At 37.2% G+C, this 13,821-nt stretch overlaps 1 protein-coding gene across 1 annotated transcript; it reads right to left on the bottom strand.

The window, feature by feature from the left end:
- Nucleotides 1-7,143: 7,143 nt before the first annotated feature.
- On the bottom strand, nucleotides 7,144-9,986 carry LOC120177663 (actin-related protein 6). Its single transcript, XM_039183737.1, is given in 8 exon segments — nucleotides 7,144-7,176; nucleotides 7,296-7,452; nucleotides 7,540-7,602; nucleotides 7,694-7,744; nucleotides 7,848-7,932; nucleotides 8,059-8,122; nucleotides 8,210-8,425; nucleotides 9,202-9,986. Coding segments are annotated over 7 exon segments (1,308 nt in total). The 5' UTR covers nucleotides 9,901-9,986; the 3' UTR covers nucleotides 7,144-7,176; nucleotides 7,296-7,322.
- Between the last annotated feature and the right edge of the window lie 3,835 nt (nucleotides 9,987-13,821).

The following is a 13,821-nucleotide window of genomic DNA, read 5'->3' as shown; positions in this document are numbered from 1 at the left end:
AGGTGCAGTAGGCTTGTGGTTTTGACATTTTATGGCTAGATCGATATATGCGAGACGTTGCCTACATGTATCCGCGTGCTGAAAGTGTGCATAAACAATTGGTAAGTTTGAGCAAGTGTTGTTAACATATATACCCTTTAATTGGTTTGAAAATATTTGGTTAAGTACCTATAATTCAGTAATTTGCTATTTGTTGGTTTTAGATGTGTAGAAAGTGTTGTTTGAGCAAATGTTTGGTTTCTGCAGGTTAATCCTGAAGTGAGTTGCATGAAATTGATGTATTTGTGCATAAACAACAGTCTGGGGTATACTTTTTTTGCTTGTTTAATTGAATTTTACATTGAAAGTTGATTTGTTTAATTGATAAGGAAATAAGAATTATTTTTTGCTTGTTTAATTGATTTGTAAAAGTTGATTTGTTGTTTTAAATTCAATCTGCATTATGTTGAAGGCAAAAAAGACCTGTTGAAGGTACAAATTTGCAACGCGAAATAAGCGTTGTGATAGTGAAATTCGCAACGCGAAAGTTAAATTCGCGTTGCGATTTCGCGTGGCGAATTTGACTTTTGCGTTGCGAATTCAAGGAAAACACCTTCAAAAAGATAACAGACAATAATCTGATAAGTGATAACAATTGAACATATCATAGCAATGTTCAAACTCAAGTTACTAATGAATGTCTAACTGAAAATGTATGTATTCACACATAAAATACACATAATACAACGTTTGCATTTAAAAATCACCTAAGTTAATAAGTCCCAAAAGGTGAAACCGGTTATGATTGGGATTTTGATTGCGATTTTGATTTCCTTTTGCTTGGCACCATATGAGCTTTGGATTTTGATGAGGATCCATATTTTGGTAGAGGAAAAGATGATTGTGATGACACTAGTGATCCACAGGTCAACCTTATATGACCACTTTCCTTGCACTGACTACATGTGGATATCTTCTTCTATTCACCCTTAGAAGGTATACAATCGTTATTTTTTGGTCGACCAGGTAGCCTGCTGTCCATGACTGGTGGCAAAACTGTTTGTAAGTCATCTGGTATGTCACACTCAGAAGGATGTCGAATAGGGTAGACAATCTCGACATAAGTCTGTCGATATACTTCTATAGTGTAGCAATCTATAGCGTATGCGCTTGAATCATCTTGGTTTAGATGAAGAGCAACTTTATAACATGGCCACAAAGATAACCAGATGTTTGTCATTTCTTACAACTACACGTCTTTGCATTTAGATCGACAAGCCCATTTAAGTTATTATCCAATACTTCAAACAAAGTGTTTGAACATGGTTCAACTCTCCATGACGTTGACTTCACAACACGTTTCATTATCTTTTTTCAGTCCATGGTGTAACACTACGTTCCAATGTTCCTGTAAATTTAAATAAATAATACTTAGTAAAATATATTAAATATGATAAGTTACGAATTTAAAGAAATAATACCTGCATGGTTTCTTTTCTTGTAGTACCACTGTTGAATAGAGGCTCGAAAAAACTCCATTAACATAGTAATAGGTAATTTCCGGGAATGACGACTTAGAGCATTGATTGATTCTGCACTATTAGACGTCATGAAACCATATCTTGCTCCAAGTTGATGTACTCTTGACCATCTTTCAAACCCGACATCTTCTAGTGTTTGAGCACATTGAGGCAAAACACGTCTTAAATAATTTATATGCTTATTAAAATCCACTTCCCGATAAGCTTTTACATCCTTCCAGTATGTCTATTTGTGATTTTTTATACCAGCAGACCTTGATTTTAGATTTCTATACAAATGAACACCACAAAGTCCATAAAAAGAATCTAGGAAACACCTTCTAACAGCGTTGTCAATTGAGTTTTCCCTATCAGATATGATTGTCAGATTGCTAATAGGACCTATGCAATCCCTAAGATGCCCCATAAACCATGTCCATGAATAAGAGGTTTTAGATTTGCCAACCCCGTAAGCTATTGGTAGTATCCCATTGTTAGCATTCATGGCTACTGCTAATAAGTTTACTCCAAGGTATCGACCTTTCAAATGTGCTCTGTCAACTATAATAACTGGGCGCATGCAAGTAATAAACGAACGAATCTACAAAATCATATACACAAGAAATATAATCATTTAAATGTGAAATGCATGCAACTAACAAAAATGAGTCAACAAAACTATAATGATTTACTAACCGCAGCACCAATGGCGATAAACAGCAACTCAAAGCGTCCATCTCTATCTGTTTTGATATGAGTTACCGACCCAGGATTTTTCAGCTTTAAATTGTGACAATAAGCCGACAGTTGGGCAAACGATGCTTCTGGCGACCCCCTCAACAATTTCAAGGCATAACATTTGGCTCTCCAAGCTTGAGAATATGAGATACTAATCTTGAACCGAGCATTCATGTCAGTCATAATTTCATGTCCTCGGTATACCATTTCATTCAAAAACATTAACTCAGCCAGAAAACCACCCAATACCTTTTTGTTTGCTTGTCTATGGTTAGGAAAAACTTGGGTTCTTGAACATGTATGTTTATCAATAAAAGTCCTAACTTGAAACATTTCGCAATCTTTTATCCTCATCGCAATCATACGCCACGTACAGTTTTTGTCAATCATACACTTTGTTTCGAAATGATCTTTGCTTGATTTGTTAACTTTTAGTTGATAGTCATCTTCCACACATTTCATATACAAAGCTATCTTCAAGTCTTCCTTTGTATCAAAACAATCATCTTTCTTGATACGAATACTTTTGTGAACAATCAACTGCTATATTTACCAACTCTTCTTCTGGTATCTTAAGTAATTCTGGCATATTCCAGTTATACTCCCGTGGCATTTTCTTCTTATTCTTTTCTTCGGGGACTTCTTCTTCTTCTTCTTCTTCTTCAGGGTTATATGAATTACAGAATGGATGTTCAACATGTTCATTCACAGTCGTAACTTCCTCCTCATTATCATCAACAACATCTTCCTCGGCAACGACTGTTTCATCATCAAAATTCAGGTATTGACCAATATCAAAATCATTACATGCAGGGTCTGTTTCTTCTTCTGAAACATCATCAAAATCTGAGTATTGACCAAGATCAAAGTCTGGGTATTGACCAAGATCAAATTTCAAATACTGACTAGTACTCACAATTTTTTCTGTTGGCTCATAATCGTCTAACTGGTCAATACAAAAATCAGAATTTGATGCTGAAAGTTGATTGGGATTTGGATTAGGAAAAGGTTGTGGGTTTTGATATTGTGTTTGGTATTGGAAATGTGGTGAAACAAAATTTTCTTGGTGATGAAATTGTGGTGGAACCATTAAATTTTGAGATTGATAACAACGTTGTACATTGTGAGCACCATAAACTGGGGTTGAAGAACTTAGTTGATTACTACCCGCTACTGACCCAACTTCACTACTTCTAGATTCAACAACATACAATGTAACATCATCTTCTTGCGAAACACTAATGTAAGCAATGAATCGTTCAACATCTTCATTGTCGGTTAACAAATAAACTTTACCTTTTCTCTGATAAGATAGCATAAATCCACTTAGAGGCTCTAAATTCAATTTCTTTGCAACACGTAACATTAGAGTTTCATAAGTTAACTTTTTTAATGACAGTTTTAGTTGAAGATTCATGGGTAAAGACACATATTGTAAAACACCATGAATATTCTCCCATGACCCTCCAAAACACAAATCTATCCAAACATGATCAACATTAGATGATTTCATTCTACAAATTGTAAATTAATTTACTAAACAAAGGAGCTATAAACTACATATCATCACTAACTTAGAGAAAAACATACCTTTATTAAGTTGATAGTTCATAATTTGGGAGAGAAATCATTGAAAAATTATATAGAATAAAATTATGTAAAAAAAAAAATTAGAGATGGGGAAGGATTTCGTTGGATATAGGAACGAATGTCACCGGAGAGAGTGATAGATGGAGATTGAATGAGTTGCGATTTAGGGATTTAGGTTATGAGTTGTTGTTGTTGCGTAGTTATATACCTAAAACATTTGTGTTGCGAAATTAAATTCGGATTGTGAATTTGAAAATCGAGTTGTGAATTTGAAATTCAGTTGCGAATTTGAAGTTCAGTTGCGAATTTGAAATTCAGTGTTGCGAATTTGACTATCGCGTTGCGAATTTGACTTCTGTGTTACGAATTTGACTTTTGTGTTGCGATTTACAAATTCGCGTTGCGATTTACAGATCCGCGTTGCGAATTTGACTTCTGTGTTATGAATTTGACTTCTGTGTTACGATTTACAAATTCGAGTTGCGATTTACAGATTCGCGTTGCGAATTTGGAAAATCGCAACGCGATTTATATATTCGCATTGCAAATTTAGAAACTGGGTTGCGAAATTGGAGTTCGCGTTGCGAATTTGTTGGTCATTTTCGCAAATCCAAAAGAAGTTGGTTAAAATCGTATATTATAAGGCAGTTTCGATCACTGAGGTTATTTTCTCGCAGAACTATGAAGTAAAGTTTGATTTGGTTGGAGCTGGAATTACATCACCTATAGAATTGGTTTTGAAAAAGGGAGACGAGATAATTGTCAAAGATTTATTTTCAAGTAAGTGGATGTATAAAATAGGTTTGGATGGAATTTCAATAAAAAATTTTGACCCTTCAAAATCATCATTGAAATGGATTTCAGATCAAGTTCCAATTAACAACAACTTCACTTGGTACGAGGTAAATAAATAATATATATGATATTTGATTTTCTCTTTCTTTCTTTTTTTTTGAAATTTCAGACAACATTCAAAGCTCCTTTGGGTAATAAACTAGTTGTTGTGGATTTACTCGGTTTAGGAAAGGGCATGGCTTGGGTGAATGGTCATAGTCTTGGTAGATATTGGCCAAGTTATATAGCCAATAAGCAACTTTGCAAGACCAAAGCTTGTGATTATCGTGGCAGATATAGTGATAAAAAAATGTCTTTCCAAGTGTGGTGAACCTACCCAAAGATGGTAACCGAAGTTATATATATATATATATTTTTCGAGGAGATTTTAATTTTCTTTTACTGACTATTGCGATTTTCTTGTGGTTTTAAAGGTACCATGTTCCTCGATCATTTTTTAACGACGATGACAACACGTTGGTTTTGTTGGAAGAATTTGGTGGTAATCCTTCATATGTACAAGTTCATACCGTTGACATTGGATCAACTTGTGTTAATGCTTACGAAGGAGAACATGTGGAATTGTCATGTCATGATTGACCGATTTCAAAGATTGAATTTGCATGTTTCGGTCATCCACAAGGTGTGTGTGGATTGTTTGAGAAAGGTGAATGTATTTAAAAAAAATTGGTTAAACTTTTTTGTTTTTAATTAATAATATTTTTCCCGAAATTTAACAGGAGTGCGTAGGAAAAGAGTCATGTTCATTCGAAGTTTCTCAAGACAATTTCGGAAAAGCTTATTGTGAAGTTAGAAGATTAGCTGCGAAAGTCATTTGTGAAGAATTTACATTTTATTTTATTTTATTTTTGAACTTTTCTATAGTGTAATATTTTATTTTAGGGAAGGAATTTTAGTCAATTTTTCTTATTATTTTGGGAAATTGTACTAGGTTATCATCTTTACTGATAAAAATTATATATACAAGTATTCTTTATTTCCATTCTTGTTATCAAGGCAACTTCGAATTGATGTGGTTGAATATGTAATCGATGCTGTCGCATGAGCTGCATACGTTGTTGTTCAAAGATGAAAAATCGATGCGTTAGCCCAGCTCTGCACTGTTCTAACATGCATCCGACCGATTAACACCTTCGGAGAGTGAGTTAATTGTTCAATTTGGATTGACTCGTCTAGATTGTTGTCTTAGTTGTTGTATGTTGTTCAATTTGTCTGAACCAGTGTTGCCTGCAACATCGTACAAGACCTGTTCATACACAATGCAGTTTGAGGCCGCTACTGAAATGTTAGTGTAACATGCAGTCTCGAGTCCATTGCCTGCTTTTCATTTCATTTTATGTCGAATATTTTCGATATATACATGTACTTGATCAAGTTATCGGTCCCAGACTCTGTATCGTGATTTTCCCGGTACTCATTCCGGTCTTGTCTCGAGTGGACGATGATTACCGGCATCATTAGACCCTTGTCCCCCCCCCCCTTCTTGGAACTATCCATTTTACAGTAACCTTGGACTAAGATTTCCTGTTGAAATAATTAATGAATGTTCCATTTATTTGTTTCGCTGCTGCAGGACCTGCAACCGGTCTTGTCTCGAGTGGACGATGATTACCGGCATCATTAGACCCTTGTCCCCCCCCCCCTTCTTGGAACTATCCATTTTACAGTAACCTTGGACTAAGATTTCCTGTTGAAATAATTAATGAATGTTCCATTTATTTGTTTCGCTGCTGCAGGACCTGCAATTCTTTGCCTGTCCTATTTATGATGTCTCTAAGTTAAGTTTTGATTAACCAAATACAGTATGTATGAAAATTCAAATTATTCTGACTCTTCATCTTCTCTAAAAGGTTTGTGCCCGACACTTGTATTTGACACATTTTCAGACATTAATACAAGATCATAAGATCGGAATACCATTATATTTGAATACTTACCATTATATTTGAATACTAGTATGCATGCATATCGTTTATATATGCATGCTAGTTGACTGCAAAAACTGCTTTCTTCTGTAAGGCAGTTAAGTTCAAAGCAAAGAGGAAGGTGATGCTTGGACCCATGTACCGCTCTTTTGGACAAATCAAGCACTGAACATGCAATTTTACCATCGGATTACATTAGAATACTCAAAAGGATATGATGAACATGATTGATTTCAAACACAGGAGCAAAAGATTGCATGAGCTATGTTCCAAAAAAATGGCAAATATTTTTTAACCTATGTAGTCATTTTCCTCTCAAGCTAGGTCTATTACATGATCTAAAAACTACCTAAATATGTAAGTCATTTCCCTCTCATGCTAGCTTCTCTATCAGAGTTATGGTGGCTAAATTCATCTCCAAGATGCTTGTTCCGCTGGAAAACACATTCTTGAGGCCATATTGTAGCAGTCTACAAGTTGATGAGCATTACTAAATTCCATAAGTTTCCGGGAACTCGGGTAAGCCGCCAAACATTTTCGTTTGCAGTTCATAAGAGCAGATGATATCCGGTAAACAGTATCATCAAAAAGCTCTAGAACAATCAAACTGACATTATTTTGCTAAATATTTTACCAAAGGCCAAAGCCTGAAACCTACACCCCAGATATAGATGTAGATCTAGCAGAGATAAAATACCTTGAAGATCTTGAGTATTCAACGAAAGAATCTCCTCCGACATCGTGCAGACCCTAGCTCCTCATATTCTGCCTTGGTGATACGCATTGATTCGTAGTCGGGACTGGATGCCAAAAGTGAGCCCCCTCGCCACACACCTAGAATTGGACTGAAGCATCCCAAAGAATTTACATGAGAAGAAATAGCTTTCAAAGACGTGTAACATATTAATACCTAATCGAAGGTGAGAGTTTACTCTTCTTGAGTTGTTATGTTGATTTGATAGTCATCTGGAACTAGAGGGCGGAGATCCTTTTCCCTGAGATTTTAGGGATAGAAAATGAGTGTAAATCGAAGTGGACCTAAAAATTGATATTACAACAAGCCGATGTGAAGTGATCAGAGCTTACAGTCTCTCAACAAATCTAGGAAACAATGTGCTGCCACCAGTCAATATTATGCTGTTCAGGAACGAAATTTAAACACTTTTAAGTGGCATGAACAAATAGAAATTGAAAATTTCAGAGGCTTTTTAGCATTGTACTTGAAGAATATTAAACACACCTTTGGTAAAGTACAGGATGGAGATAATGATGGCAAGCATTGACGGCTCGAACAATGCATTCTGCTAGTCCAGCCTCATTCATTCCTGTGAAGAGAAGGGGAATTGGCACCTTGTGTGTATTTATGTATTATGCAAAAAACAAAACAATGGAATCCTTTGAAAACCATAAAGATTATTTCACAACTAGTAAAAGGAGAATATCATACACACCCAAATCTGCAGGTTGGAAGATCATCTCCGGAACAAGAAAACGTTCATTCGTTAAGTCAAATTCCTGTAAAAGGCAGCCAAGGGAATCCTTTGAATATCATTTGAAATGAGCAGGCAAAATCACCCACTTAATAAGAAAGGAAAACACTACATTTTTAGTTAGATCCAGTCTCTTCCTCTCCGACATTCTATCCGTAACCTCCAATTGATCTGATTCTTTCTTTGTTTCTGCAGCTTCTGAAGGAGAGGCCCCATCTGTCAAAGCAAGATGCCTCTTTGCCACTTCGGGGTCTTTAACAAAACCCTTCGTGTGAGTAACCCCATCAGGCAAGACATAAGTACATCTAAAAATATTGTCTTTTCCCCTGTAAAGATTGTCTAGCACCATTTCAAAATAGCAGAAACATATTCCTTATTTCTTTGCAGTGTTTAAAAGTGCACATGGCAAGCAATAACAAGTAACACCATCAGAAAAGATATTAGTACATTTAAAAGGATTGTATGTTCCATGTTTACAGTTAACGCTGTAGCGCGATACCGGTAGTAAAGGAATTGTTGTTATTCCTTGAGGTCCCGATTCAAGCACCAAGAATGTCAGGGACGTGAGCGTTAAATGTCAAATAGTTGAGAGTTATCCTTCAATAGATATTATCTTGTACTTACCCTATATTAATAAAAAAATAGTTAAGGCCATAAATAAGACAGAGTCGAACTCGACTCAAAAAGTTCAAGGCTGAGCTCGACTCGAATTCAAAATCAAAAATTAAAACTTGGCTTAAACTCGAAACATGCTCATACTTAGTTTGGTTGAACTAAAACTCAAGTTCAATTCAAGTTCAAACCTGTACCTTAAGTTCATGAAAACATTATTCTGCATTTAAAAAAACACATTAGGCTTCGGCTTAAAAACTCGAACTGAGTCCATTCAAATCAAGTGTTAAGTTTTGACCGAATCGAAGTTGAATAGCTTGTGATACGTCTCAATATCATTTACAGTCCTATTTACAGGAAAGATATTCAACGCCATTTTAAATTTGCTTAGTTCCTTCCAGTGTTTAAGCATACATTGCAAACAATAATACTAACTTAGGTTTCAAGAAAACACAAAGAAAACATGTATACTATTACATTTTTTCTGGGTATTTACCTGGCAATCTGGAGATCTCTTTCAACATCAAGAGAGACGAAGCAAAGTTTCTCTTTAACATCGTCCATTAGTAAAGTCTCATCCATGACATTAATCGCCCGATACGAAACCAATTCCTTGAGGTAATTAGTCAAAGCTTTCCCACCCAAATCGATTCTCTTCACCCCATAATTCAACGTATAGTTCTGAAACACAGGCGCCACATGCGTGAACGAGAACCCGCAATCCACCACCAAACTACACTGCGCCTGCGAGACCAGCCCGTATGGACGGCGGCTGGTCTCGTAGAGGTGAACGAGGGAAGGCGAATCGGCGACGACGAGAGAGCTGAAGCCGAAGTCCTCGAAGACGAGTTCGTCGGTGGTGCGTTGGATGGAAGTGAGTGTAAAGAGAGGTTCGGTCAAGAGGAGGGAGGAATTGGAAGGGGTGACGTGGAGGACAGAGTTGAATAGGTGGGACCAGATGTCGCGTTGGAGGTCGGGGTTGATGAGGTAGCCGCGGTCGATGGGACGGCGTATGGCGGCGGAGGTGAGATCTTCGGTGGAGGAGGAGAAGGTGGTGGTGGGGTGGAGGAACTTCTTGGAGGAAAGAGGGCGGTAGAGGCAGTTGGGGATAACGACGGCGGGGTTGCGTTCGCCGCCTAGGCCGGCTTTAATGAGGCCACCACCGTTGTCGACTACGACAATGTTGGACATTTTGCGGATTGCTGGAAATGACAAAAGGGTTTGAGAATTTGAGAATTTAGGTTTGAGAGGGGCGAGGGTTGCGAAAATGACAAGTTTTCTCTCTGAAATCTTTGAGGTTTCGAGAGTTTTTAGTTTTAGGCAAAATAGGTTAGTGTTTAGGTTTCTACATGGCAAGAGGGATATTTTAGGCGATTTGACCAAATTAATATATATTTATCGAATATTTATCTTTTTAGCACCGTTTGATATATATTTCCCGAAGTGGCACCCTTTCGGCTGAGCTGGCAAAAGAAACGTCCCCAGGGACGCGCTTTACCCGTGTTTTCGCTGAGTTGGATGCCACGTGTGGAAGGCGCATCCCCGGGGACGCGCCTTCACGGAATTCTGATGACTCGACTGCCACGTGTGGAAGGCGTATCCCTGGGGACGCGCCTTCCATTAAATGCCATAAATGCCATCATCCGTTTTTCTTAACTACCCCTCCTCCTCCCCTATATAAACCCCCTCAACCCTCTCTCATTCTTCACACCAAAATCATATTCTCATCTCTTATATAACTTAAATTCTCTAATTATTTGAGTTTTAAATTTGTTATTAGTGGTAAGAAATTTATTTTTATGTTAGTATTTTTTAAATATTATTTATATTAATATATTTATGTATTATTTTTTTATTAAAATAATATTATATAATTATTATTTATTTAAATTTATTAATTAATTATTTTTTGTGCTAATTACTATTTTTTGTCTACAGTTATAATGGAAAGTGAAATGCTGCTGCGATTGGATGCTGATCATATCTCTAGACATTTTAGCGATATGGTAATATTTTTTTTATAATTAATGTTAATATTTATTGTTATGTTTAATTTAAATTTATTATGAATTTATATTAATTTTAATTTTTTATAATGCAAATTATTTAGGATACTGATCGTATTTTAGAGACTTTTATTAAAAATCCACGTATACCGACACCGGAACATATTTTGCCATATTTGGCTTCTGTCGGGTTCGGGTATATTGCAACAATTATTGGCGGTTGCAAACTCGAACCTGTCCTAATTTCTGCACTGATTCCATACAATTTCTTCACATTTATTCGTAAAAACATCTCGATGCTCATTCCATACAATTTCAATGTCAAAATCAACTTATCACTTCACATTTATTCAATTTATCCATAATATTTTATCTAATTTATTCAAACTTCACATAACGTTTTAATTTAAGTTATGAACTTAAATTAATCTATATGTATAATTTATTCTTAACTTGCCTTTCAAAAAGTTAATTTTGGTTATAATTTACCTGATTTCACAATCCATCTAGTGTCCCCGAGGGACATGAGTGACATAATAAGGCAATGATAACATATTCTCTGACAAAATAATGGAAGGCACGCCCCCGGGAACGCGCCTTCAAGTCCCTTGAGAAATAATAGGTAATGATATGAATAGTGTCCCCGAGGGACATGAGTGACATAATAGGGCAATGATAACATATTCTCTGACAAAATAATGGAAGGCGCCCCCCCGGGAATGCGCCTTCAAGTCCCCTGAGAAATAATAGGTAATGATATGAATAGTGTCCCCGAGGGACATGAGTGACATAATAGGACAATGATAACATATTCTCTGACAAAATAATGGAAGGCGCGCCCCCGGGAACATTCCTTCAAGTCCCCTGAGAAATAATAGGTAATGATATGAGTGTCCCCGAGGGACTGAGTGACATAATAGGGCAATAATAACATATCTCTGACAAAATAATGGAAGGCGCGCCCTCGGGAATGTGCCTTCAAGTCCCCTGAGAATAATAGGTAATGATTGAATAGTGTCCCCGAGGGACATGAGTGACATAATAGGGCAATGATAACATATTCTCTGACAAAATAATGGAAGGCGCGCCCCCGGGAACGCGCCTTCAAGTCTCCTTAGAAATAATAGGTAATGATATAAATAGTGTCCCCGAGGGACATAAGTGACATAATAGAGCAATGATAACATATTCTCTGAAAAAATAATGGAAGGCGCGCCCTCGGGAACGTGCCTTCAAGTCCCCTGAGAAATAATAGGTAATGATATGAATAGTGTCTCCGAGGGACATGAGTGACATAATAGGGCAATGATAACATATTCTCTGACAAAATAATGGAAGGCGCGCCCCCGGGAACGCGCCTTCAAGTCCCATGAAAATAATAGGTAATGATATGAATAGTGTCCCGAGGGACATGAGTGACATAATAGGGCAATGATAACATATTCTGACAAATAATGGAAGGCGCGCCCCCGGGAACGCGCCTTCAAGTCTCCTGAGAAATAATAGGTAATGATATGAATAGTGTGCATGAGGGACATGAGTGACATAATAGGGCAATGATAACATATTCTCTGACAAAATAATGGAAGGCGCGCCCCCGGGAACGCGCCTTCAAGTCCCCTGAGAAATAATAGGTAATGATATGAATAGTGTCCCCGAGGGACATGAGTGACATAATAGGGCAATGATAACATATTCTCTACAATATAATGGAAGGCGCGCCCCCGTGAATGCGCCTTCATGTGAATAGTACTCCGATTATAGACACTGTTATATGCAACATATTATAAACTTTCAAAACAAACTTCAGTTCACAAGCTTTCAAATTCTCAAATTCCCAAACTCTAAATTCTCAAATTCTCTGAAAATGAGTCATCTTCTGCTGTTGTTTTGTATATGGAGAAATTAAGGAAGCTGAAGAGGGGGTTGTTTTTGAGTCAGATCATTATATCCCCTTAACCTTGAAGAGAACATCACAATTGAGGAGTTAATCACAAAAATTTCGTTAAAGATTCGTGTAGCAGGCCAGAGAACTATCTTCACTTCACAAATTTCCTACTGAACTTTTTCCGCTCACGTATATATCATTTCAGCTTTCAAACGATGATGTTTTCTATGATGGTTGATGCTCATATGGGGAGTTCACAATCTCTTATTGAAATGTATGCCACTTTTATTGAGGTTCGTGTAACTCGTGGTCTCTCATATTCCTCTCACTTTGGCATTGCATATCAAGCTGATCAAGTTGATAGCCCGACACAACTGATCTGTAATGATTTCACATCATTAATGGCGGATCCAACTCCAGATACCATGCCATCAAGTTCAATAGGAAGGCATTCATCTGCAACTGCTTATGATCTCAACCCACGTGGCTTCACCAATAATAATCCATATGGCAACATCTCTTCTACTTCAAGGGGCAGACATTCATCTGCCAATGTTTTCGACTTACATATGGAAATGCCAACGAGACGACAGTCTATTAACATCCCACATGATACAATGGCCTCAAGTTCAAGGGGAGGACATGCAAGCGGGAACTTATTTGACCTCAACATTGGATTATCGGAGGAACCCTCATCTCCACCAGAAGAACCTCTTCGGGAGCCAGGTGCAGATGGTGCTGAAACGGGATTATTCGTTGAACCTGACTCACCACAGTTTAACGTACATTCTGATGATGATGAGGATGACGTTCTGATAAATACAACACCAGCCGAACTTCCTGCACATATGTATGAGGCTGATTATGATGCAATGTATAAGCCTGAATTTCCAGATCTTCCTGATGTTGGCAACTATGGACTTCAATCATTAGTCAATGACGGTAATTTACATATTGGAATGGAGTTCGCATCGAATGAGGAAGCAATGATGGCAATAAAGAGTTACAATATTCTTAACTCGGTTAAGTCCCGAGTTGATCGATCTAAAACGGAGAAATATGTCTGCTACTGCGTCCAACGTGACAACGGATGTCAATGGATGGTCCGTGTATCAAAGAGGAAGAGGAAGAACAACTTATGGGAACTAACCAGATACAACGGTCCTCATACATGTTGTGCAACAGGTATAAACCAGGATCATCCCAACTTGGACTCCA

Source organism: Hibiscus syriacus, unplaced genomic scaffold, assembly GCF_006381635.1.
Source record: "Hibiscus syriacus cultivar Baekdansim isolate YM2019G1 unplaced genomic scaffold, ASM638163v2 tig00112293_pilon, whole genome shotgun sequence".
NCBI classification, from domain to species: Eukaryota; Viridiplantae; Streptophyta; class Magnoliopsida; order Malvales; family Malvaceae; genus Hibiscus; species Hibiscus syriacus.
This window is presented reverse-complemented; position numbering and strand designations above follow the sequence as displayed.